Source organism: Hippopotamus amphibius, chromosome 3, assembly GCF_030028045.1.
Source record: "Hippopotamus amphibius kiboko isolate mHipAmp2 chromosome 3, mHipAmp2.hap2, whole genome shotgun sequence".
In the NCBI taxonomy this organism is placed as follows: domain Eukaryota; kingdom Metazoa; phylum Chordata; class Mammalia; order Artiodactyla; family Hippopotamidae; genus Hippopotamus; species Hippopotamus amphibius.
This window is the reverse complement of record NC_080188.1, coordinates 178,494,481-178,521,651: the sequence shown is the minus strand read 5'-3', so window position 1 is coordinate 178,521,651 and position 27,171 is coordinate 178,494,481. Positions and strand designations below refer to the sequence as shown.

Sequence of the window (27,171 nt, the reverse complement as noted above, 5' to 3'; positions counted from 1 at the left end):
TATTTTTATAAAAACAGTGTTAGAGTTTTGCTTTGATCTTTTTTACTAAAGCTTCTGACCATTGAGTTATAGAAATTTGACTTTTAAGTTAAAGGATAAATATGAGAGAATTTAGTTAAGTAAGAAAAATCAATTTCACTATATGATATTTTTCTTAAAAGCATAACTAAAGAATTTCTATAGCAGTTGAGGGAATAATCTATCCTCCTGGCCGGTAAAATGAAGATATCACAACAGCTGCAAGGTATTGGTTACACTGTTGGAATTCATTTTGATACAGTGGATTTTTATTATTTTTTTAACTTTTCCAGCCCCCAAAGTTTTTTGATAGCAGGTGTGACTTTTAACCTTCCAAACTCAAACTTGTATGATCCTGAATAATTTTGTGGGGGCCAAACTTATTCAAAATATGTGGGAAATGAATTTAAGAAAGATTAATAATCTTGTAGTGTGGAGCTCAAATAATAGTTCTTACATTGAACAAGATGCAGACATGTTATACTAAAAATTGAAGATCAGCAATGTTGAAAAAAATAATTGGCAAGGTTGTGAATTATGATTATGTTTATACTTTTGATCTTTAGTCTAATTGATGAAGGCCTTGTCCTATTAATAAAACAGATAACTTATTTTCAGGAATGCAAATAGACCTTACTGAGGTTTTAATTAACATACAAACCCTTACTTGTATAATTTGTATACTTTGTAATGAAAATACAAAACATTTTTACTTTTTTACAGATAAGATCTGTAAAATTTTGAGAGTGGAGAAATATTTGTGTATCTTTCTTATCTTATGAAGTAATGAAATATATTTGTTGAATCAGGCTTGATGTTGGCCTCCAAAATGAACTTATAAAGCTATGCCCTCGGAAGCTGAGATGAAGCGAGAGAGTAGCACAGACATATATATACTACCAAGTGTAAAATAGATAGCCAGTGGGAAGTTGTTGTATAACAAAGGGAGATCAACTCCATGATGGGTGATGCCTTAGAGGACTGGGATGGGGAGGGTGGGGGGGACTCGAGGGAGGGTGGGGGGGGAGTCGAGGGAGGGAGGGAATACGGGGATATGTGTATAAAAACAGATGATTGAACTTGGTGTATCCCCCCAAAAATAATAAATAAATAAAATTAATAAAAATAAATAAATAAATAAATAAAACTATGCCCTCAACTTCCAGACTTTTTGGACAACCTCTTTGTGTTGTAATTCAGATTATCACTAACTTCATTTCAGTTGGCACTAGTACTATTTTAATTCATTATATAAAGATAAGTTTAATGTAGTTTTAGGCATTGCTAATTGTACTTAAAGTACATCATTATATATAAATATTAAACAACCAAGAGTATAGAAGTGTGTTATACGTAGAATATATAAACCTTGGTTTATCCAAAATTTCACCAGAATTTTTTCTTGTAATACACATATTTATTTAAATATCATTAATTATATATTTAATTATGTATGATATATTAAATTTATATTTTATAATTATATACTTAATTATATTTATATTGTAAATATAAATAATATATTAATTATATATAATTAATAATATATTATGTTATTGATATAATTATGTATTGATGAGAATAGATACTCATATTTTGATTGACATATGTATGTATAAGATTATCAGAGGTTCTCTGAATCATTAAAGGAAGATTAATGTCTTTGCCATTTCTTTTTCTCTCAGCACTGTATACCTAGAACACTGCACTAGCTCCCAACCTGGTTTTCCTATCTTCAGTATTTCCTGCACCTTGCCACTGGATCATTCCTCCCAAAATAGTGTTTTCATCATATCCATTCTTGCTTAAGAAGCTTTAGCAGCTTCCTATTTCTATAACTTGCTTCCCGCCTACTACAATACACTGGCCTCCACACTCTTCCCTCACAAGTCCTGTTGACCTTGCTCACGCTGCTATGGGAAGGTGTCTAGCATAGGTCTTGGCACAAAGTTTGTTTCCTTTCTCTCTGCCTCCTGTTTATCTGTCTGAAATCTATCCTTCAAGACCCAGTTCAAATTCTACTTATGTCTAGTTCAGGGGCTATTCTTTGGAATACTCTGTTCCAATATTATCTCCCTATTCCCCATTCACTTAATATTTTGTACTGTACCTTTAAGTTTCAATTATTTTCTTGTATTATTCTCTAATTGTTTCTTGTCTGGAAGTCACATTTTCCTGGTAAATTTTTCAAAGCAGTGGTTCAGCGCTGACTGTGTAGGCTCTATTCCAAGACCTACTAAACCAGATCCCTGGGGAGGACCCTGAAAATCCCTTTCTTAAATAAGTTACCCAGGTAATTCCAATGAAGACCAAATTACTTGGTGTCCTTTAAACTGTGCAGTAAATATTTGAATTGAACAAAATTAACTATAGATTTTGTATTAAATGTATTTCATTTTAAGTTCTTTGAAAATTTATGATCTCTGTATAGTGTTACCTATTTTCATCTGGTATATAATTAGCTGGAATGCTCCCATTCTCCCCAAATTCCATATCAGTGAGAGAAATTTTCAAATAAAATATTTCAGTCACATGTACCTAAATGAACAAAAGTGCAATTTCCCTTTACGAAGTTCTTTTTCACTTCTTTTTAACTATACAACTAATTCATGAATACATTCTCATGAAGAATTCAGAAATACAAAGTAAAACTCACTCTTGACTCCTTCTCTCATGATAAACAAGGCTATTGATTTGCCACGTTCCCTTCTGAATTTTTAACATACATTTATTCATCTTGTATATTGTTTTCCCCATAAATGCCGTATGAATTATTTTGAAACTTCTCACTTTGTCTTGGTGCTCTTTTCATATTAGTGTATGTATGTGTATGTGTATGTGTATGTGTATGTTTGTGTATTCGTTCTGTACAGTGCTCCATAGTGTGGATGTACCATCATTTATTTAAGCATCCTTCTATTAACAGATGGACCTTTAGGTTGCTCTCACTTTTTTCCTTATTATAAACCACACCTCAGTGAACATCCTTGCCTATTCACTCTTGTGAACATGCACCATTTGCTCTTTTTTTTTTCAGTTGGTTTTTTTTTTTTTCGGGTGGAATCTTCCTGGAGCAGGGATCGAACCCTTGTCCCCTGCATTGGCAGGCGGATTCTTAACCACTGTGCCACCTAGGAAGCCCCCTGCTCTTTTTTTTTTATAAATTTATTTATTTATTATTTTATTGGCTGTGTTGGGTCTTTTTTTTGCTGTGCACGGGCTTTCTTCTTAGTTGCGATGAGTGGGGGCTACTCTTCGTTGCAGTGCGCAGGCTCCTCATTGCCGTGGCTTCTTTTGTTGCGCAGCACGGGCTCTAGGCACATGGGCTTCAGTAGTTGCAGCACATGGGCTCAATAGTTGTGGCTCACGGGCTCTAAAGCTCAGGCTCAATAGTTGTGGTGCACGGGCTTAGTCGCTCCGCGGCATGTGGGATCTTCCTGGAGCAGGGATCGAACCTGTGTCCCCTGCATTGGCAGGCAGATTCTCAACCACTGCGCCACCTAGGAAGCCCCCCATTTGGTCTTAAATAAGGGTTTCCTATTGTTCTGCACTCCTTTCCTTTTTTGGTTCACAAGCAGTATGTCATAACCTGCATCAGTGTTACTCTCTTCCAGGTTGTGGCCAAAAAGTACAGGCAGGATCAAGTTAGAAAATTTGCATTCTAGACCTGGCTCTTCATTGACTTGCTCTGTGATCTCGGACCTTTTTTCCCTTTGTTACGTGAAAACAAAGATTAGAGGGATAACTTTCAGGGTTCCTTATAGTTCTAACAATTTCTTGTTCTAATTAGGCTTGCAGGCGTGATACCATTTATTTTTATTATATTCAACGAGTAGCAAGTGCCGTTTGAATCTTGTAAAGTAAATCATAAAGGTTCACAGTGCTTATGAGTAAAAGAGCCTTGCACTTAACACCTCCTTAGTCTTCTGCATTACTTCTTAATTGATGGTCAAAGGCCATTTCCAGATGAACCACTAGTTATGATGGTGGTGATGGTAGTAGAGGAGGGGGAGGGGGCAGGGAAGGAAGAAGAAGCGGAGTTAAACCTTTTTTTCTTTGGATAATGCTCAACAGTTTACAGAATACTGTTATTCATACAGCTCATTTTTAGGTATTATCCATTTCTCACAAATCCTGAGGAGTTAAAGAAAATGTTCACATCATTCAACTAATGAGTTTCAGGGCCCAGACTTTAACTCACATCTTTTTTCTTACATATATATACACACACACATATATATCCTTTCTTAGACTCTTTTCCATTATAGGTTCTTACAAGACATTGAATATAGTTCTCTGTGCTACACAGTAGGTCCTTGTTGTTTATTTTAATTAACTCACCTCTTTCGATTACTAAGTTCACTGCTTTCTTAAAGACAGTTTCCTCACACTCAAATATTTATTTAATTTATGCTGAATTTCTTTTTTGACATTTATAAAGAGATTGGTATTTATTACATGCTCTTTAAATATTAGCCCTCCACTCGCAGCCATTTCCTCACCCTCCTAGTTTATTTTATATTTTGTGTAGTAGTGGGACTCTGGTCGGTTACAACAGCTTGAGACAGCAAGATGACCAGTACTTTTGAGTCAACATCTCTTGAGGAGTCAGGACATGCATTGTGGAAGTCGTTGTGGTTATTGTTATCCTTCAAATCACTTGACACAGACCATAAACATTTAGCTCTGGTGCATGAAGATGAATTAGAGGCCAAGCTTAGCTTGTCTACAGGGTATCTGTTTCATCTTCACGATAGACCCCAAGTGTGCCAGTGATGATTCATGGAAATACTTAGTGATGAAGATTGGTTTTGTTTTTGTTGGAAATCTTTTAAAGAATGCTCATCAAAGTGTGAATTCTTTATTTTCAGATACTTTCTTCCTAACATACCAGCATTGAACTGAAGTTATTACTTGCAGAATACCCTTTTACCAAAAGGCAATGTGGCACTGTCCAATGGGACTAAAATATGGGACTATTGAGACTAAAATGTGCTACTTTAAGCACTTTCTTATTTAAATTTGGTTACTACCCTGAAGTAGAAAATATATTTCCTTCATAGCATTTTAGTTGTTCAGAAATATACAAAGCTCTTTTTCTCCATAGCTTTGATTTTCCTGAATGCTAGGAAGAGCTATTTGGAATTTGTGAAACTTGATGCTGTCCCTTTCAAAGTTGTGATATTAATTCTGCAGCTATGTCAACAATTGAGTTCTCTAGATGGGTGGCATGTTTTCAAATTTTAGTGTTCCCATTTCCCTCACCCTACAATCTCCTACTCTCTTCCCAAAAATTATCTAAAAAAAGAGAAAAGGTGAGGGAAATAAAATAAAAAAAAAACATCTGTAGCTTTTCTACATTTCTTTTTGTTTCTTGTTAACTTTTTCCCTCCCATACTTTTTTTTTTTTATTATTACCTTTTAAAAAATCTTCCTTGCCTCTGTCTCTCTCCCAACCCCCATTGTCAGGACTGCCCCACTCGGCACCCCCCCACCCTCCCTCCTTCTGAGAACTTTACAGTCTCGTTAGTTGGTCCCTTGACCGATATATGTGCACATACCACAGCTCACTGGTCATCAGAGCTGGAGCCAAGGTTCTCAACTGCTGTTACAGTGCTCAAGTGTGAAGTGCCAGGGGCAGTTAATTACTTATTATGAGTACTGCATTTATAAGTGCTTTATTTTCTTTTTTGAAAGCGTTGAGCTAACCCCTACAATCATGTCACTGTCACCCACTAGCATACAGAAATGCTTTCTTGAGTGGGAGAGAGAGTGATAGCCAAACTAGTCATCTGGGGATTGAGCACAGCCCAAGCTTATTTATGCCACAGCCTGTGGGAGTATGTCGTGGAGCGTGCAAATGTCATCTGTCTTGGGGCTTTTTCTCAGCAGAAAAAAAAAAGCTACAACCCTAACCAAAGAACAAGCAGATGTTCCCACCTAAGCTTATTATTTTTTATTTGTTTTTTTGGCATGGGTTTTGACCAGATGGTATTAAAACGTGAATGAACCTTGGAAAAACATGGTTTCTCTCTTGTTTGTTTTGACCAGTTGTTATTTAGCAACATAAGACTGAGGTTAGGGGGAAAAAATCATTCTGCAGATTTTATTAGATAGCTATTAAAAGTAGCAAATCAGAAAGATGGTACAAATGGAGGAAGACTATTTTTGATCAGGAAAGTTGGTGGTGGACTCCCTTGCTTGCCTCCTTAAACAGCTACGATCTGGTAAGAGATTGTAGGGCAGAGGGCTTCCTAGGTGGTGCAGTGGTTAAGAATCCACCTGCCAATGCAGGGGACACGGGTTCAATCCCTGCTCCAGGAAGATCCCACGTGTCTCGGAGCAACGAAGCCCATGCGCCATAACTGTTAAGCCTGCACTTTAGAGCCCGTGAGCCACAACTGTTGAGCCCATGTGCTGCAACTACTGAAGCCCATGCACCTAGAGTCTGTGCTCCGCAACAAGAGAAGCCACGGCAGTGAGGAGCCTGCACACCACAGCGAAGAGTAGCCCCCACTCACCACAACTAAAGAAAGCCCGCACACAGCAAAAAAAAGACCCAACACAGCCAGTAAATAAATAAATAAATAAATAAATAAATTAATTAATTAATTAATTAATTTAAAAAAAGAGATTGTAGGGCAGAATTATTCAAGATGGCAACACCATAAACCATGAATCAAACAGGTTTCATGTTTTACGGGCAGTTGCGGTTTTGGTGTTTCAAACATCTGTTTGTCGTGTCCATTAGTATAAAAACTTCAAAGGGAACTAATGTTTTCCCAGGAGGTATCTTTGTGGTAACCTCAATTTTTCTTTTTCAACTGATGTCAACAATCTCTACTTATTGTCTCAAATTTAACATAAAATGAGGTCTTTACTCAAGCAGAAAGAATGTGATGAATATGTAGTTGTTTCTGTCTCTTGAGAGCAAACTAGTCATAGATCCATGAATTTCTCAGTTAAAAAAAATGTTAATGGGGGTGAGTAGGAGGAAAAAGAATATTTACATTTGTTACAACCCAAAATGTATATAATAAAATATCTTCTTCTTTTTTTTTTTTTGCAACTGCTTGGTATGATCTAGCCCAGAGCTATGGCTCTGGGGTCACCTTGGGTCTAAAGACAGCAAAATCTATTAATTAACTTCTTGTGAAAATTCAAGAGGTAGCTTTGAGGATGTATAACTTGAAAACTGGGAATAAAAAATTAGGGCTTTGTGTACAAGGTAAGTGATCGGCTTCTTTGGTCAGTGTCTTACTCTGCCTCTCTGTAAAAAACAAATTTTCTTGCAAAGCTCATTACTAGCTTCGTCATTGATGTTCAGATAGCATGCTCTTTAAAAAGCAGTGTGTGGTTCATTTGAAAAGATAATCAGTAGAGAGCACTCAATCCCATTACTAAACTATTATGGCGTTTTGATGATGAGTGCTATGTGGGAAGGGGGTACTCCCAGAATGACATTTAATAAATTTCACGCAAAAAATGCAGACTTTTCATGTGATGTGCTTTATGTCAGGAAACCTCTGTGGAGAAGGCAACATGGCATAGTGTCTTTGGGAATCGGGAGGGCCTACCTGGGGTAGATCCCCAGCCTCTTTACTTTCTACCTACGTAACATGAGATACCTTGAAACTTGATTTCATTTAAAAAAAAATCGATTCTCCATCATGTGGTTCTTTTTTATAATGATATAACATTTTAAAAATGATATAACATTTAACCTGTTCCAATGAAAAGTCATTCTTCCACTTGAGCAGACATTAGATAATTACAGAATTTTAGAAATTACTGAAAGCAAGTAAATATATCATGTAATAAATCTAAAATATAAAGTTTTAAAATGGGCATTGTATAGAAAACTAAAATCAATATTAGCATCTAAATGCCTACTGAGTTTTCATATTAACAGGTGAATTAAGAAGAATGAAAATAAATTGGGTTTTTTTTTTGGTTAAAAAAAAAAAGTAGTGTGTGGTTGTGGTGATAGACACACAACTCTGTGGAAGTACTAAAACGCACTAACTTGTACACTTTAAATGGATTAATTATATGGTATGTGAATTATATCTCAATAAAACGTATATTTTAAAAATCAGTATACAGTTATATTTGAGAAGATTATGGGGTTTTTCCCTTGGTAGATTTACTTCCCAAAATGAGTGTTCTTCATGAGTTCTTCAGTAGCAGACATTTTTATTGAAAGCCCCATTTGTGTAGAACATGTTTGCAAGTCCTTCACCAGCTCCTGGGGTTGTGGGCCTGGTCCTTCCCTCTGTGCTCAGATGGCCTGGCTCTACTACATCCACAAAACTGATGTTGAATTAGGCATGAGAGAAACAACTGTAAAAGATTTGAGGGAAAATCACCAAAACTTAGATTATATATTGTAACTGTGTGTACTCAGGATACTCACAAGTATCTTCAATCCTCCAAAACTGGAAATCATAGACAACGCAGTGTGATAAGTAAGAAAAGAGTGGCTGCTGAGTATACATTTAAATTTAAGTTACAGTTAGATATTTAAGGAGTGTATATGGTACTTTTTTTTAACAAATTTATTTATTTATTTTATTTTTATTTATTTATTTATTTATTTATTTTATTGGCTATGTTGGGTCTTTGTTGCTGCATCCAGGCTTTCTCTAGTTGCGGCAAGTGGGGGCTACTCTTCATTGCAGTGCGCAGGCTTCTCATTGCAGTGGCTTCTCTTATTGTGGAGCACAGACTCTAGGTGTGCAGGCTTCAGTAGTTGCAGCTCGAGGGCTCAATGGTTGCGGCTTGAAGGCTCTAGAGCACAGGCTCAGTAGTTGTGGCACACAGGCTTAGTTGCTCCTCGACATGTGGGATCTTCCTGGACCAGAGATCGAACCCATGTCCTCTGCATTGGCAGGTGGATTCTTAACCACCGAGCCACCAGGGAATTCCCTAACCTTTCTGATTAGCCATCAAATTAATGATTCCTGCAGCACGGAAGAGTAAGAGGGCCTCTATTATAGGATTTAGAGGCGCAAGTGAAAACTTCGAAAATGTAGTAAGGTGGTAAAGGAGCTTAGGATTGGCAGATAGGAATGGGCTGAAATTACAAAGAGTGTGTGTGTGTGTGTGTGTGTACACGCGCGTGCACATGTTTGTGTGTATAACAGAGAGATAAATAGAAAATAAAACTAAGTTTACCTATGTTGATATTTATGTCCTTATTTTCTTGCTATCCATTGACTACTGACTTCAAAGCTGTTGAACCTGAGAAAAGTAATAAAAGATGCTCATTCATTAATCCAGCAAACTCTGATCTGACATCCACACAAAGGACCATACATTCTACTAGGTTATGGAGATGTGAACACAAATTAGATTTGGTCCCTGCGTATGCTTTTAATGTCAGTTTTTAGCTTTTAAAAATGAATTCTCTTTATTGTACATATATAAGAAGAATGCAATTTGGGGGGATTTCTTTAGTAATGTTATTAATATTCAGTCTCATAATTGTTCGTAAAGCAACAAGTTCTCTTATGCTCTTCTTACTGGAAACTCTGACTTTCAATTCCACATCTCCCAAAAGAAATAATACTTCTTTTCCTGTATGAGAGATGAATACTTTATGATTATCCCTATGTCATTTTCTCCCCTGTGGTATTACAGACCGACACACACAGGACTAAGAACAGCAAATTAGGAATCAAGAAACATGAGTTCTCTCTACAGCTCTGCTCCTAAGACCCTGAATGACCAAAGGCAAACTGAGGCCCATCTCTAAAAACAGGACTGGGATGAAATTGGAATGTGTCTTCTCTAACATTGTTACCAGTACCTGCAGTCCCTGGGGTTGTTCCAGCTCCTTGAGTGTAGTATTTTTAAGGGGCTTCACTCATTAATGAGGACATGTACATAAAGCATGAAATTTAGAACATATGCATCTTTCATGTAAACAGATTAAGGCAACAGGCATTCTAGAATGTAAGTTCCATGAAGTTTGGAACCCTGTTGGTGTCATTCATGGCTATCACAGGAGTTAAATATTTTTTTTAAGAATGAATACATGTATATTAGTGAGACGTAATGGAGATGGAAAATATGAAAGGAAACTTTAGATCTCAAAGAAATTCTAAAATAGGGCTCTCACTACTAGAAGAGTAATAGCTTGAAGTAGAAAGACCAGAAGATAGAGTTTTCATTTTGTTTTATTTCCTCAGAGTGTGGGACAGCCTGGTGGGAGATTTCAGGTTAGGAGAGAGTACACAGATAGGAAATTTATTCATTTATTCAGCAAATATTTAAGTACTCTCTCAGTATTTGTGTAATGGTGATCAGAGTTTTTGATCTCATGACCCCTTTACAATTTCAAAAATTATTAAGGATTCAAAGGTATTTTGTTTATGTGGGTTATATCTGATATGTACCATGTTGGAATTGAAACAGAAATTTAAAATTTTTAATTTAACTTAAGATAATGACAATAAGCCCTCACATGTTAACATAAATAATATTTTTCATGAAAAATACTATCGTTTCCAAAACAAACCAAAAAAAGTTCAGTGAGATGATTAGCATTGTTTCACATTTTTGCAAGTCTCTTTGATGTGTGGCTTAATAGAAGACGGCAGGATTCTTATACCTGCTTCTGCAGTGAATCTACTGCCGTCTGATGTTCTGTTGAAATTTATGGAGAACACACAGCCTTAAACTGGTATGGGAGTTGGAGAAGGGAGGTCCTCACAAACTCTGTCAAGGATCTCAGGAACTCCCGGGGTCTTCATCCCACACTGTGAGAACCGCTGTATTCCACAATGGTGAAACATGAGTAGGGAATTGTAGCTGGAGAAGGAATATAATATTTCTAGTTGAAGGAGTTGTTGATGTCCTGCTTTTAAAAAAAAAAAAAAAAAAGATGTTGGGGATCCTTGATAAGTAAAAAGCAGCTTGGATTGGAGATAGGTATGTGGCTTCCTGTTGTGAGAGAGATGAGGGAGTCTGTAGCTGTAGGTTTGGGGAACGTTACAAGGTAAGACTGATTCCCTTAGGAGGGTGTGATAAGAGTCTGGGAAGATGCCACCTACTGGTGTACAAGATGGTCAACATTTGTTGCTAAATCCAAAATCTCTCAAATAGAATCTTTTTTAATCCTCCCAGGATTCTTTCACAAAGAGAGATACAAGTAAAATGTTAAATATATATATAACGCATTTGTTTATATTACGATGCCTTGTTTCTGATTGTTTCTCCTTTGCTTTTTTTCCAGATCATCCAGACCTTTCAAGTTACCGAAAAGGTAAAGTAGTCTGGATTATTTTATTAAATAAGTATATGCTTTCCCCTTTTAGTATTTTCTTTACATTTTGCTGCTGTTTTCGCCTTCCTCGTTCGTAATTTTGTGAAGGAAAACTAAATTTCCTCTGAGTTGGCTGCTTAAGGAATCCTGTATCTCCAGAAGTGGTTTTAATCCCAAGGTAGACGTTTAGCCTTTAAATGCTATTTGGGTTTAATCATTTATATTTGTATAATTGTTCTGAATTCTTTCCTGTATTGGATTGGCTTCTCAGTGTCCTACTTACTGATAAGAGAGAAACTGTTCTGCCACCTGCCATGACTTGAATTCATGGCAGTTTATTTCAGCTGCGTTGTCTGTGTTTCTAAAAATTTTGCTGTCGTGTTAAGTTGGAGGTATTTCTTTCATGTGGAAATTTTTAGTTTCTTAGTAGAAAAGCAAAATTTTAAATGGACAAGAGTTTCAGAAAAAGCATTGTCTCATCACATCTCCTTGTACATTGTGGTTCCAGATATGATATTATTTGAGAAATTGTTAGTGATTTTTGAAATTCATTTGCTAAAGAAACTCAGATGCTAATAACTCTGAAGCCTACCTCAGGAGAGTTATCCTTTCTTTGAAGTAAAGTTACTGCATAAATTTTAATTAGTAAATTCCTTTTACATTTAAAAATATTATTTTTTAAATTGTAATAAAATAGACCTAGCATAAAATTTACCATTTTAACCATTTTAAAGTGTACAAATCTGAGGTATTAAGTACATTCACATTATTATACAACCATCACCACCATTCATCTCCGGAACTTCTTTCAATTTGTAAAACTGAACCTCTATACCCATTAACTAGTACCTACTGATATCTTCCTCCCCCCAGCTCCTGGCAACCACCATTCTACCCTGTCTCTATGCATTCCATTACTCTAATACCTCATATGAATGGAAGAGTACAGTATTTGTCCTTTTGTGACTGGCTGATTTCACTTAGCGTTATGTCCTCAAGTTCCATCCATGTCCTAGCATGTGTCGTAGCGTGTTCTTCCTTTTTAAGACTGAATGATATTCCATTGTATGTATATACTACATTTTATTTACCTAATTTTGCAAAAAAATATGGGAAAAAGATGAAGAAAAGAGGTTTTACAAGTAAATATGGCATATGGAGAAAATGAATTTCCATTTTTCTAGCAATAATAGGGTCTTGTTAAGTGACCAGAAGTTTTATATTTTACGATTCATATATCTTTGTCTCTGTTAATAGATTGGTATTTTTAAAAGTCTGAATTTCTTCTTTTCAATATGTACACACATAAGTACAACTTCTTCCTAAAATGAGCATTTTATGATTCCCCTTTCCCCCCTCACTGGAAGTAATCTCTTCCTTCATTGAATTCACAAAACATTTTATCTGTATCTCTCTAAAAACACACCTGTGTTGACCTGGCTTTGTAGGTATTTGTGTACCTGTCTGATTTCTGAGTTAGTCTCTAAATTCCTTGATGATAATAATCACGTCTGCTATTATTTTATTCCCAGAATGCCTGCCTCCTTACTATGTAATGCTAATTATTGAATGAGTATATTACTTCACAAGAAAGAAAGGGTTCTGTACTGTTTTCTTCTAGAAATTCCAAAAGCTTCGATCATTCCTCCCACTATATTGATAGTTGATGTCACTAGAAAAGTTATGATTAATAACACTTAGAAATGCTTAAAAGACAAGAGGAATAAGAAAGAGATATTAAGGGAAATGGAAAGGAAGATACTGCAGAAGAAGAGATTTTTTAGGAAGCAAGCAGTAGCTAACATGTTAAATATTGCTCAGGTCAAAGGAGATGAAATCCAAGACAGTTAGTTGACTTTGGCAGTTGCAGAAGAGTCATGAGAGCAAAAGCCAGGCTATTGGGGGTTAAGGATTGGGTGGTTGGTCAGGAAAAGGAGGCCTCAGGTCCAAGGTACTCATACTCTCTGAAGCCGAGCTCTCTGCTCAGAAAGGAAGGGGTGAAAGAGGAGAGTGTTTCCAGAAAGGCTGCAAAGGGCAAAAGAAAAAAATCTTTGTAAGCTAAGAGAGGAAAATTTATGTGGGGGGTCTTATTGTAATACAAATGGCCCATTTAAAACAGGCCCCCATATAATGTCACTAGGGCATAAGTGAGCCCTGTTAAGACACTTCATTTGTTTGTTTTAACAGTTATTTCTGATCTTTTTCCAGAATAAACCCAATAATAAGGTGGCTGAGCATCTATGAGTATATTTGAGGGACTTCCCATTGGATCCTCATGAAAATCCATCATGGCAGGAACGGCCTGGACCAGGGTACCAAGCAGCCTGCCACTCACTCAGATCCACGGTTCACCCATAAACACAATCCATTCACCCTGCTCCTTCTGAGTCCTTCATCTCTGTGCTATTTGAGACTTAACCTATTGAGAAGTACCATGGATGCACTTTTATACAGCAGCGCAATGGGTAGCGACTGCAGGCCTAACCTAAGCAGCTCGTGCAGCAGTAGGGCCTCAAGGAAAACTGTCACCTGGTCAGTCACTGGAAAATGACTGCCTGCTGTCACCCAGGAGTTTCAGAAGTGGACTACATTTACAATTATGTTGTGTGGTCTAAAGATTTACAAAATTAGATCAGGCAGATGAAAGACAAGTACTGCATGGTAGGCAGAGGAACATATTATAGTAAAAGGAGTGATCCTTTGGAAAATTCTTCCAATGCACATGTAGTTGACTTTTCAAAGAAGAGAATGTGCAGGTACTTTATTCGAATTTAAACTTAGAATATGTACCTTAAACCCAGACACACATAAGGGGAATTAGCAAAAAAATATAGAGGTAAGATTTATAGGTCATTTTTAATTTCCTTTTCTTCTCCAGTTTTCCTGCTTTATTAGATTTTTGTCTTAATATTACAACCATTGTCTGGGTTTCGTATTATACATGAAACTTTTGTTTCCCATGTGGTGCCCATAGTTACATGACATCTTAGAATAGACAGCAGGAAGCAGAAATAGCCTCAGCAATTTTGTGGTATTTAGGAGAAACCCTTGCCTGAGTGACCTTTACTCAAAATAGTTGGGGCTTTCCCCCATGGTGCTTTATGTCCTCAGGATGGTGATTCCATTTCTTAAGTGCCAACAGTTGTCTCTAGGAAAGGCTAGCATGTGAAACATCTGCTGTGTGAGGAAGTAGACCTGTAATATAGTAAGGTTAAACGTGTTTGGAAGAAATGTGCTGAAATCACTAATGCCATAAAGTTTCCATATGTAGTCAATGCACGGATATAGTATAGAGCAGTGCTGTAAAATCAAAACCAAATGTTTTCAAAGGCAAGAAAAAGCAATTATTGAACAAGGTTTTTAAGGTCGCTATGCATGTGTGCAGATTTTTCAAGAATACAAACAAAAAGTCATTATATGAGTAAATTAAACCACAGTATGAAAACTAAGCAATGTGGGGCCCACTGCCCTCTATTGATAACATGTTTGTAGGTAAAAATGCATAACTTCTGGTTCATTTGAAAGAAAATTGATCTGTTTAACATAAAGTATAATGAGTAATTGTGTAAGCCTGGGGCCATTTTCATTTCATAGGGCTGATATTTTAAAGGTCTAAAATGTAAAGGACTCTTTTTAAGTCTGAAGCAATGAACAGAAAGTCTCAAATGTGCTATTGACAAAAGACTTTATTGCTTCAAACCAGTTACTTTCATCTTAGTTTGCATTTGGTGGAGGAGGAAATAAAGTATAGAGAATATAAGCTTTGGGTGTGTTCTAGAAATACGAATGCTCATGACCACTTGGTGTTTACATTTGAACAACTACAATCAGCATATTGTGATTTATGTGTTTTCCTTATGTTCAGAGTTATTCTTAAAAAGTTATTCCATCTTATCTAGCATAAATTTTCCTTAATGAGTTTTTAAATGCAGAATTTACAGTCTAGTGAATAATGTTCAAACTTGAAGTCCTTTGGGTCTAGGTGATTTTGCATAGAGAAATTAACTATTAGTGTGGCTTCAGAATTTAATTTTTAAATGACAATTTGGGGAGGCATCTTTTTGTTGACTTATTCCTGATGTCTTTTGTTTCTCTTGTGTTTGAAGCAAGAGATGATATCATAGTGGTTAAGAGGCCAGACTCAAGAACCAGACTACCTGGGTTCCTAGCTTTGTGACTTTTTTTTCCCTGAGATATTACTGACATGTAACATTCTATTAGTTTCAGGTGTATAACATAATAATCTGATATTCATATGTATTGCAAAATAATCACCACAAGTCTAGTTAACATTCATCAACACACATAGTTACAAAATTTTTTTTCTTTCTTGTAATGAGAACTTTTAAGATCTACTCCCTTAGCAATTTTCAAATGTACAGTATAGTATTATTAAGTATAGTCACCGTGCTGTACATTACATCCCCAAGACGTACTTGTTTTATGAGCTGGGCCAGCTTGTGACTTTGAACAAGTTATTTAACCTGCCTGTGCCTCACTTTCATCTCATAAAGTTGTTGTGAGAATTACATGAGATGATAATCTATGTAAAGCATGAGAGCAACTGGAACTCCTAGTAGGTGCAGGCTATTATTCTTTATTTTCCTAAGGTTGCTTTTAAAAGAACAATAATGAAAAATGTCTGTGCAAGTGCTCCTTTAAAGCATAATTATGTTATATTTTAACTTCCTTATTAAAATTTAATGTGAATATCTCCACAAAGCCAGATCTATAAGTTGAGAGATCAGAATATAAAAATCAACCGTTTATTCTTAGAGACATATAATAGCTTTTTTTAGAATGATGGTTAAAGCCACTAGCTTTCTTACACTGCTAGCATGACTTTAAAGAAAAACTCAAAATATATGAGCAAGAAGCCTATTTCAAATGAGCCAGAAATAGCCATCACAGCAGCCCAACAAGCTAACACTGTTGAGAATTTGAGAGTAATTGTCCACAAGTTAAATATTTCTTTTTTCTCTAATAAAAATCCAAGAAATCTGACATTGGGAGAACACATTTTGACTTTTAGAAAGTTCAGTTTAGTCATCCTCTATGGAGCACTCGGTTCTTAGCGAGATCTGGAAGCGTCAGGTTAGGAAGGCATGGCCCAGGATCTTATGGAAGGGCCCAGAAACAGATCTTTCAGAAGAAGGTGGTGAATGAGGGTGTGGGAAGGGTGTTGGAAGAAATAGCTTAATGGTAGGATTTGGTAACAGGGAGGAGTTTCTCAGGTGTAGTAAGAAACTAAAGCCAGGTGGTGGTGATTGGAGAGTGAAGGGAGGGTAGGTGTTTGTTCATCTAATCAGTAGTTACCAAGCACCTTTTATTTATTCTTTTTTTTTGGCCATACCACACAGCATGCCATGTGGCATGTGGGATCTTAGTTCCCCAACCAGGGATCAAACCTGTGCCCCCTGCGCTGGAAGCAGGGATTCTTAACCACTGGACCACCAGGGAAGTCCCCCAAACACCTTTTATTTTTTTTTATTTTATTTATATTTATTTATTTGGCTGCATTGGGTTTTCGTTGCTGAGTGCAGGCTTTCTCTAGTTGTGGCCAGCGAGGCCTACTCTTTGTTGCGGTGCACAGGCTTCTCATTGCAGTGGCTTCTCTTGTTGTGGAGCACGGGCGCTAAGCACATGGGCTTCAGTAGTTGTGGCACGTGGGCTCAGTAGTTGTGGCTTGTAGGCTCTAGAGCACAGGCTCAGTAACTGTGGCGCACGGGCTTAGTTGCTCCGCGGCATATGGGATCTTCCCAGATCAGGGATTGAACTCTGTCCCCCGCACTGGCAGGCGGATTCTCAACCACTGCACCACCAGGGAAGTCCCTCCCAAGCACCTTTTTTTTTTTTTTTTTTTTTTTTTTTTTTTTTTTTTTTTGGCACACGGGCTTAGTTGCTCCGCAGCATGTGGGATCTTCCTGGAGCTGGGATCGAACCCATGACCTCTGCATTGGCAGGCGGATTCTTAACCACTGCGCCACCTAGGAAGCCCCCTCCCAAGCACCTTTTAAAAGGCACTGTTAAGGCAACTGATACTGCACTGTCAACCAATCAATCAATCACTCAATCAAAAGTCTCTGCCCTCAGTGGAGCTCACAGTCTAGTGCATAAATTCATTATAGTTTTAGCTAGAAGGAAGGTTAATACACATATGGGGAGGTTTTGGTTTGGTTTGGTTATTCTTAAGATTTATACTACATGAACCTGTTTATGGACTGAGTTCTTTTTCAAGAAGTGATGGAGTAAAAGTAAGGAGAAAGGAATAACTAGAGAAACAAAAGTTCTGGAAGACACTGCAAGGAGGATGGAGCCTCTGTTAAAATATATTTCTTTCCAATTAGAAAGTATAGAGTTAAGATCTTCTTTTTCCCAGGCACAGATAGAGCAATGAAATATTATTTGTCAGAAATGAACATTATTCTGACTCTCGATAGCCTGTAGCATATGACCACTGCTACTTTATCATAAAAATGAGAGGGCAATAGCCTATAGCATATGACCACTGCTACTTCATCATAAAAAAATTCTACTTTTCTACTACAATTTTGGATAAATACTTATAATCTCATTAGATCTTTTCTTGATAAATACCTGTAGTAGGTCTGAAATAGGAAGATTTAACAAATTGCTCTCTTAGATAGCAAAAAAACTTTACTTCTAAGAGGCTTTCTCTGTGATCTCTCTCTGCTTTTGTAGTTATGCAGCCCTGATAGCAGACTGGCCTGTGGTCGTCTTGGGCATGTGCACAGTGTTCATCGTGGTCTGTGCCTTGGTTGGAGTATTAGTGCCAGAGCTTCCTGATTTCTCTGATCCATTGCTGGTAAGGAGAATTGAACCAGTAGAATTTGTTTATCTATTCTCTTTAGCCCGCAATCGTCTGAAAAGATTAAGTATTTTAAGACATGTTGCATTTTGTTATTTATATCGTATCCCATTTCTTTTAAAACCTCCTCAAGCCATCAGTAAGTATACAACGCTCTTTCTGAAAAGTAAAGACATGTCTGTATTCTCAGGTTCTTAAAAGAGGCCAAGGAACTTGCTCACCATCAAAAATCTAGAAATTTGCTTCTTGGTCTCCATATTTAAACTAAAAAGCAGTAAGCTGGAGAATCTGCAGACTGTAAAAACATCTTCATAAACCCTTGAAGACTGAATGTCACCTTTTTCCTGAAGAAGTTAAAGGAATTTCAGTATTGCTCAGAGATAGCAGGGTCTGTTTTTAAGTAAATGTCCCTCGAGAGTGGAATAGTGAGGAAAGTATGAATCAGGATAATGATAAACTCTTTGTAAAACACTGGTACATACATAACATAATTTAATTTGACTGTGATTTTTTTATAACATAAAAATAAGTATTTACTAAATGCCAGGTATGAACTTGGAAGAGAAACTTCAGATAAGTTTTTTTTTTCCTTTTTCCTGAGACATGTAACATACCAAAGAATCAAACTATTTTGCACAGTCACTAGGTGATCATTGTTATGTCAAGTCATCTTGTTTAAATGCAGTTCACCTCTGGAGTATCTGTGAGGAACGTGTATATTTTCTGTTGAAAGCTATACATCACCCTGACATTGCCTTCCCAAGCTGTTACAACTATATGTGGCCTGGAATGAAGTACACTAATGGGAATTTGTAATATTTTGCCTTAGGGTTTTGAACCAAGAGGGACTGCAATAGGCCAGAGACTGGTCACATGGAATAACATGGTGAAAAATACAGGATACAAAGCAACATTAGCAAATTACCCCTTTAAATATGCAGATGAACAAGCCAAAAGGTAATCATTTATTAACTTTTAGACAAAACACTGCTAATGAATTCCACTTTTAAACATTGCCTGAGCAAAAAGATTACATCTAAAATGTGTGGCTCAAAGTCTCTGCCACTGAATTTGTTGAAATTGTCACTGTCTTTTAAGATTCTGTTGTATATTAGTGAGGGTTTGGGGTTTTTGTTTTCTATTTTTTTTCCTTTTTCAGAAGTGAGAAGATAAATGTTGGTTGCTTATGTTCATCCTTCAACTTAATAATATCAAGCGCTAAATAGGTCATGACCTTGAGGCTGTGTTGTTACCAGTAGGTTTCTCAGCCTTGAAATAGTGAGGACTTGATTGAAGATCAACTTGTGTTCCGTTTCAGCCATCGGGATGATAGATGGTCAGACGATCATTATGAAAGAGAGAAAAGAGACGTCGACTGGAACTTCCACAAGGACAGCTTTTTCTGCGACGTTCCAAGTGAGTGGCATCGTGGATGACAAACCTCTCAGAGTTTCCTGGGATTGAACGTGATTGATAACCTGGACTGTCAGGAGTATGTGGCTGGTCACACAGCTTCACTGTTTCTGTCGTGCTCAAAGAGAGTTTAGCTTAATTAACTTGTAATTTTACTTCTCTAGGTCAGTCAACCACTAATCTGAATTTATTTACCTATAATTTAAAATTAATAAGAAAGAGATGATTGAGTTGTATTTGGTTTTAAGAAAGATATAAATCTAAGAAAATTCTTGACCTTGCCCCAAATCTCAAGGCATTTAAAAAAATTCCTTGCACATTTTTTGGATTGAACCCTGAAATAATCTACTGTATTATCAAAAATTTAGAAATAAATTTTTGGTTCTAAAATTCTTATTTCTAAATTTTTGATTAATTCAAAAAAACCTATATTAATAGCCTTCTTGTGCCTACCTTGTCATTAGGCATTACAGGTAGAGAGAGAAACAAAATAAAGTTCAGAGCTCCAAAGCTTGAATGCCTCAGGGTCCTAGCTCATATATGAATGAGAAAAGTGAGCTGGGTTAAGACAGCAGGAAATGATGGTGACTGGGGTGAAAGCAGCAGCATGTGGCCTTGAAAAAATGAGGGCCCAAATATTTAAGAAATTCCCAGAGGCCAGGAATCCAGATTTCAATGTGGAATCACCAGATCTCTAAATGTTAGCAGCAAATGCATTTAAACAAAATTTGCTGTAGCCTAGAGTCAGCCTGGTCTCTCTGCAGCTGCCAGGAAAGGAGGAGTTCACAGCCTCAAGGAAACGTTTAAGTTTGTAAGCCATTGATTAGCCCGCATGGTTACGAATGAGGAATTGTGATAACTCCAATTTCTGATTAAGTGAATATTGACATTGAAGCTCTTTTGGTTTCAGCTTCTTGTTGTTGTTGTTATTGAAAATCCTTCTAACATGTTTTTTCCTGTCTTCTTAGATCACTAGGGGACCTGATTGGGTCTTTGATGTTTCTAGATCTTGTCAAACCTCAGGGTCTTTATTTGTCTAGAAGATAAGAGTTTACTAAAGAAAACTTTGTGATCATGAAGTTTTTCATGTAATAAAGCTTTATTCATAAATTTGCAAATTAATTTTCTTTGTTAGCACCATTAGGCATTTTAGATCATATAAAACTAACCTACTCTGTTTCAGTTGGTTCACATTAATTTTTTTAATGGCTGAGGAAACAGAAACAGTGCTTATTGAGCATCTGTTTTTCAGTTCTCACCTCTTTTGTTAATTCTCATTCCTATTTGAGAAAGTGTTGCTGTCTTAATTTTACAGATGAGGAACCAAACCAAGGCTCAGAGAAATTATTAGTTGCCTAAGATCACCCAGCTAGTAAATGACAGAACCTGGTTACACCCAGTTCTCACTCTAAAGACCATATCACACAACCTCCTGTATTCAAAAATATATTTTGTCTTAGTATGATTTTAAAAGTATTTTTTCTAGAACTCTGAACACTCAACCAGAATGAGGAGTTTGTCTGTGATCCTGGCCAGCATTCTGTGCTTAGCTGACTGTTTTCAGTGCTTTTAAACTTATCACCTGCCATCTTTGCTCTCTAGTAAGCTGCCAAAGAGAACATCCTTATAATCCATTCTTGATAGTCCCTGGTGTACCATTCTTTGATTTTATATACCACTGGCATGCTGTGTTGTGCAATTAAGAGGGAGGCGTTCAATTGATTCTCTGCTGAAAGTTCTTATGGATCGTTACTCCTGATTACAGTCTGATCAGAACTAGATTTGTTACATAACTGCCACGATTTTTAAGATATAGCAAGTAGACAAAGGCTTTGAGCTAAAGCAATATTATAGCTTTACTTTTAAAAAGTTTTTTACATTTTTTCTCCTGGAATTTAATGAAAGACAGGATTCCCTACTGCTAATGAATTGCCCATGTAGTTTCCCAGTTTGAATTATTTCTGAATGCTGTCTTCTGAAATAAATGAATAATTTATAACCCTTTTTCTTTTCTTTTTTTTTTTTTTTCTTCTCCTATCACCAGGTGACCGATATTCCAGAGTGGTGTTTACTTCAGCTGGAGGGGAGACATTGTGGAATTTACCTGCAATTAAATCAATGTGCAATGTAGATAATTCAAGGGTATGTAAAGTAAAACTGAAATATGTTTAGCACAAATAAGGTTATACCTTTGCAACTCCTTCTACTGCTGACCCTGGTGCCTGATCAGGTGAAAGCACGTAAGTGGCTTACCTACTGAGGAGTAAACAGCAGCAGAGTGGCTTTGCATTCTTTCGGATTCCAGGATCAAAGTGTCTGTTTCCCCACCTTTAAAACATACCATCTTCCTTAATAAAGAACTCTTTTTCTTTCCCACTCACGTTCTTTGTCCATGTTAGTCTTTTGTATTATTTCACAGCTTATTTCCTTTCAGGATAACAGTTAAGCCTTTTTTTTTTTCTTCTTTTGTGGTATTTTCTCCTCCTAATCTAGTTTCATTGTTCACTCCATTTCCCTCCTGAGGCAGTTGTCAGCATCTTAATTATTCAACGAAATGCTCACCTTTCTGGCAATCAATGGGTCATTTGGGCTGATGACCTCAAAGGAAAATTTAGGGCATAGGCTAGGAAAGGGGACATCAAAGGGCATAAATACAGTATCTATGGAAATGGCCAAAGTAACCCAATCCAGGCTGTTCTGAACTCTAAACACCTTGCTGCTTTACAAGACAGAAGGACGCAAGAAAACAGGCGCTTTTCCTCTGGAGCCAAATTTGTCAGCACCAGAAAATGTACAGTCACCTACCAGGCTTGGAAGAGCTGTCAGTTTCATGTATTCAGAGGTAGTCCCTCCAAGTAGAAACTGCTGTCTGATGTCACTAATGGCCTTGTCCAAGCACCGTAACCAGGCAAAAGAGGAACTTGTATTCTTAGAATAATTCTAAAACGTAAAACCACTGGTCAGTTGAAAATCTAGTCACATGCCCTGCTAAGAGCTAGCCTGACAATCCAGTGTAATTATTTGTTCTATCAATAGGGTTTCTTAATGGAATAAGAGATAGAAAGGGCTCTTTGAGGTAACCACAGACCAGCACTCTCATTGTGCTGCTAGAAGTACCATCTGAGGACTGAGTGACTTATCCACGTCACCTAGTTGGCTCGTCCCAGATCTCCTGACTTTATTCTTTATTCTGCAAGACCATTTATATATTTTGAAAATAACTTTTGCATTGATTAGGATACCAGGATTTTCTGTGGGTGCCATCTTGTCTGTGTGCAACTCCAAGTAGACCAAAGTCACAAACCGTCTACAAACAGCCCAAAGGTTCTTCATCAGTGGTCAATTTTTATTAGTCATATTTTCTTCTGTTCTATATCTGTCGGTGGATTATTTCGAAGCTATGAACATACTTCTTGTTGTGGGTTACAGCCCTTCTCACATAGAAAGTTAACTCTGAAGTAGCGTACATGTAGAGCACTTGCTATGTGCAAAGCTTTATGCTGGGTACTTTACATCCCTCACAATGGGCCTGTGACCTTGGAATAGCACCTTTTAATGGATGAGCAGTTAAGCTTAGAGAAGTTAAGCCGGTCTGGTTACTTTATAATCACACCTTGGATGAGAAGAGTTCATTAACGTCTATTACCTCTTAGACTTTGTTATTCTGCTCTTACAGTTCATCTTGAGACCTTCCCTCCCTTGAAGACACTAAAGTGATTGAATTCACTCAAGTGATTAATAGCTGATGTTTACTGAGTGTTGTTATTTGTCAGGAAGACACTTTAATGAATTATTTCATTTAATCCTCATGACAGTGTCAGGAATGAAACACTATTGTTTTGCCTATTTTATAGATGAGGAAAGTTCACACGAGTGGTAAGTGGCAGATGCAGGATGTGGACCCAGCCAAGTCTGTTTCCAGAGTGCGTGCCTTTACCCACCGTTCTTCATGCTTCCATGAAGCAGAATGTCACTCCCTCTGCCATTTGTGTTTTGCCTTGTTTTCTGTATATGCCATTTCCCACTCAGGTGGCCCTCAAAGAATCATCATGGCCTAGAATAAGTACTTCAAAAAAAAAAAGCTAGCAATTTATTCTGTGAGTACGTGTTAGACTCTTAATGGACTCAAAGACTCGAAAGCCAGTAAGCAGTACTGTGCCACTATAGCTTTCATAGGTGAACACAGTGTATTATTTTATATATATTTCAGATGCTAAAAATCAGCATCAATAGGTAGCTTACAAACAGGTATACAGAAAGGATAAGATAAGTTGAATGAATTACATGAAGGGACAATAATGGGAAGAATATGATAAAGCTGAGGTTGAGATTGAACGTACAATAATGCATACCCCACAGTTCTGTGTATCTGAGTGGTGGTGAGCTTCAGACTTGTCTCTCACCTTCCTGGCGGCCAGAAGTTCCAAAAAGGAATTCATGATCAGAGACAAAAGTCACTTAAATAGAGTAACAAGTTTGTTTTTTAGAAGAAACCCATTTTTTCTTCCTACTAAGGCAGGAAAGGATTGTTCCCATAGGCTTCATAAAAAAAGTGTGATGTTGTGAAGAAAGTTCTTAACAGCAGGTTTACGAAAGGTACAGTATTGATTCTTAGTTGGTTTGTTAACCATATCTCACATAGGTCGGTAGCAGGAAAACATTATCACAGAAGCATTTCTAAAAGGGATAAAGCAGTGAAAGCTAAATAGGTAGTTTCTAATGGTTTGGCTTGATATAGTTGCAAAATGTAGACTATTGAAAAGAATAGATGTACTCTGCTTGTCTGAGTTCTTTTGTTTGTTTTTAACTTTTTAAATTAAATACTTTTGTTTGCCAATTGCAAATGCCCTTGTATTCTAGCCTCAAACTCAGCTAATGAACCCAGAATAACATATGTTTCTCATAGAGATAATATATTCAGTGACATCTTAAATAATAACTTACTGGTTAACAGTTCAGGTTTCAGATTATTACTGTACTTTTTTTTTAATATATAAATCTATTTATTTATTTATTATTTTATTGGCTGTGTTGCGTCTTTTTTTGCTGTGCACGGGCTTTCTTTTAGTTGCGGTGAGTGGGCGCTACTCTTCGTTGTGGTGCGCCGGCTCCTCATTGCTGTGGCTTCTCCTATTGCGGAGCACGGGATCTAGGCGCGTGGGCTTCAGTAGTTGTAGCTCATGGGATCTAAAGCGCAGGCTCAATAGTTGTGGTGCACGGGCTTAGTTGCTCTGGGGCATGTGGGATCTTCCTGAAGCAGGGATCGAACCCGTGTCCCCTGCATTGTCAGGCAGATTCTTAACCACTGTGCCACCTAGGAAGCCCCTACTGTACCTTTTTGAGTCTCCCCGCGCAGGAGCCTTTGAAGATTTTTATTTGTTGATTTGAGCAAACTGTGTCCTGAGGCTACTTGGCAGTCCTTCCCCTCTTCCCCCCTCAAATTCTAGCTATTGTAAGTAAGCACTTTGTTATTAACAATGATCAAGTTGAATGGGACACATACCAAATGATACAGAGCAGAAGAGCTCAATTTGTTGGTGGGTTGACTCCAGAAAGTGTCTGGTAATCAGTGTAATGTCGCCACAAGACCAGGTGTTTCAATTGTTGCCTGCCTGTGTTGATAGCACGTTGAGTTCAAACACCAGATCCCGTTTAAATGAATCACTTACACTCCTATTTCAGACTGTCACTGGTTTCCAGAGTGAAGAGCTTCTGTTTCTGATGCTGCGTCTACCTCCTCACAGAAATGCTTGTTTTCTTAGACTCTTTCAAAGGGAGCCTCAGTTGACTCCCTGATCTTCTTCATTACTTTTTTCTGCGCTTTGACATTCCTGCGGGACGCGCTGGCCCAGAGTCATTAGTAACAAAGAAGTGTGTGTCTCTGATCTCGGCTCTGCTGGAAACCCTTTACTCTGTTGCTTAGTCTTTGCACGTTGTAGAAGTTGGAGCTCAGAGGAATCAGCTTGTAGACGCGGTGTGAAATGTGGTGCCTAAAACCCTTTTTACTCGGGTAGCTCTGTGGACAGCTGGAATGCTCCCCGCAAAGCTTAGAGGACCCCAGAGATGTGTTTCCTGCTGCTTGTTTTAAAGAGAGCTGTGGAGCCCTTGCTTTTTCTTTCCTCTCTAGGCTCCCTTCAACTTTTAATACAGGAGAAACTTGGTCACGTGGGGAAGGAGGGTCCAGTAGTTGACTGAACCTGGTATTAAGGGCTTAAATTTCTTCCCTTTATTCTTTTCTCAAACTTGTAACATATGTCCAACTTGGCCATTAGTTTTGAAAGTTAAGGTATCATTTAAAACTCTGCTGGTCTCTTCTTTTTCCCTCCTCTTCCTTTACTCCTATTTGAGGCCAACTCCATCCCTGGTATCTAACTGGGGAAAGTGTACAAAGACGTCTTATCACCACATAAGCAAAATGATCCCTAAAAATCCGTTCATGAATACCTAGAATGAAAAGAGCATTCCTCATAAAGGTTGCAAGAAATTGTTCTCATTAACTCCATCCTTATTTTTATAAACTTCAAAGCTTTCAAAATCATTCCTGTCAATCCCTTTCCCAACAATATGGCAAAGATACAGCTGCCTTCTGCATAAAGATACACCTGCTTCCCAAGGTCTGTAAGCCTCACGATATGATATATGACTCTGTGTTAAGCTATCTCAGTCCCAGATGACTAAGTTGTGCCGCTACCCCATCACACTTACAGGCTTTGGCACTCTGTCCACAAGTTCACATAGATCCTTACACATACTATGCTGCCTCTCATGTTGAAATGTAATGGTTTGTTTTCTTATCTGATTTCCCTGCCTCACTGTGAGCAACTTGAGGGCAGGGCCACTTTGCCTTATTTGTCTTGATAGGTGCTCAATAAGTATTTTTCCTTTTGGATGGATGGATAGATGAATGGATGGATAGATGAAGACATACTCCCTGAAAACCCAGACAGTCCTTGAATTCCATTCCTTTAGATTCAAGGCACTGGCATCCAACTCAGGATAAATGTCTTTTATCTGTCCTTATTTCTTACTCTGTAAAAGAGTCCTCAAAAAACGTTTTCCAAAGGCTGTACATCAGCTTTGAATTTGAGGATTGGCCCTCCAGAGGCTCATTAGCATTTATTTTTGACAGCAGCCATCAAAGTAATATTTGGTCTGTGTTTGTCATGTCCAACTTTTTAATCTTTAGTCAGATACACACATAAAAAACCCCTGCAATTCTTTGAAAAGGTTATTCAAGGACAGAAGTCTGTGCTTTCTTTTCCAGTTTTAGCTGGCAGCCCTATTTCCTTTATCTTTGGCTTTTGGTTATTTGAGCAAGTACCAATATGTTCCTTCCAGCTGATGGTGGGTTACGTAATGGATACAGTTCATTTTCTTCCATCTGAAAACTGTCAGACGTTGGGGTTGCATTACCTTTCTTTCAATTCACCAGGCTGACCCCAGGGACTTGCCTATCATTTCTTTGTAGGGTAAAACTGGTTATCTGAGAGATGCTATTCCAGGGTTTCCTGTTATTTATTAGGTGGTTCAGTTTCCCCTGAGTTAGTATATGTGAATGTTTTTACCTAGAAACAATTTAATATTAATTATCCTATTTTATGAAATGTCAAGTAATTACTGCTCTTTAAAAATGAGCTTAAAA

The 27,171-nt window shown here is 37.4% G+C and overlaps 1 protein-coding gene across 6 annotated transcripts in view; it reads left to right on the top strand.

Annotated features, from left to right (window-relative positions):
- The window catches only part of DISP1 (dispatched RND transporter family member 1), a 206,517-nt gene that overhangs the window by 174,100 nt on the left and 5,246 nt on the right, over nt 1-27,171 (top strand). For 5 of the 6 annotated variants that reach the window (XM_057727291.1, XM_057727292.1, XM_057727293.1 and 2 more), the window contains 5 exons: nt 11,258-11,287; nt 17,990-18,113; nt 18,946-19,073; nt 19,435-19,532; nt 21,574-21,671. In XM_057727291.1, coding sequence (XP_057583274.1) covers nt 11,258-11,287; nt 17,990-18,113; nt 18,946-19,073; nt 19,435-19,532; nt 21,574-21,671 — 478 coding nt within the window. Of the gene's footprint in view, nt 1-11,257; nt 11,288-13,513; nt 13,600-17,989; nt 18,114-18,945; nt 19,074-19,434; nt 19,533-21,573; nt 21,672-27,171 lie in introns of those variants that run through there. The other variant, XM_057727296.1, reaches the window with a different exon arrangement.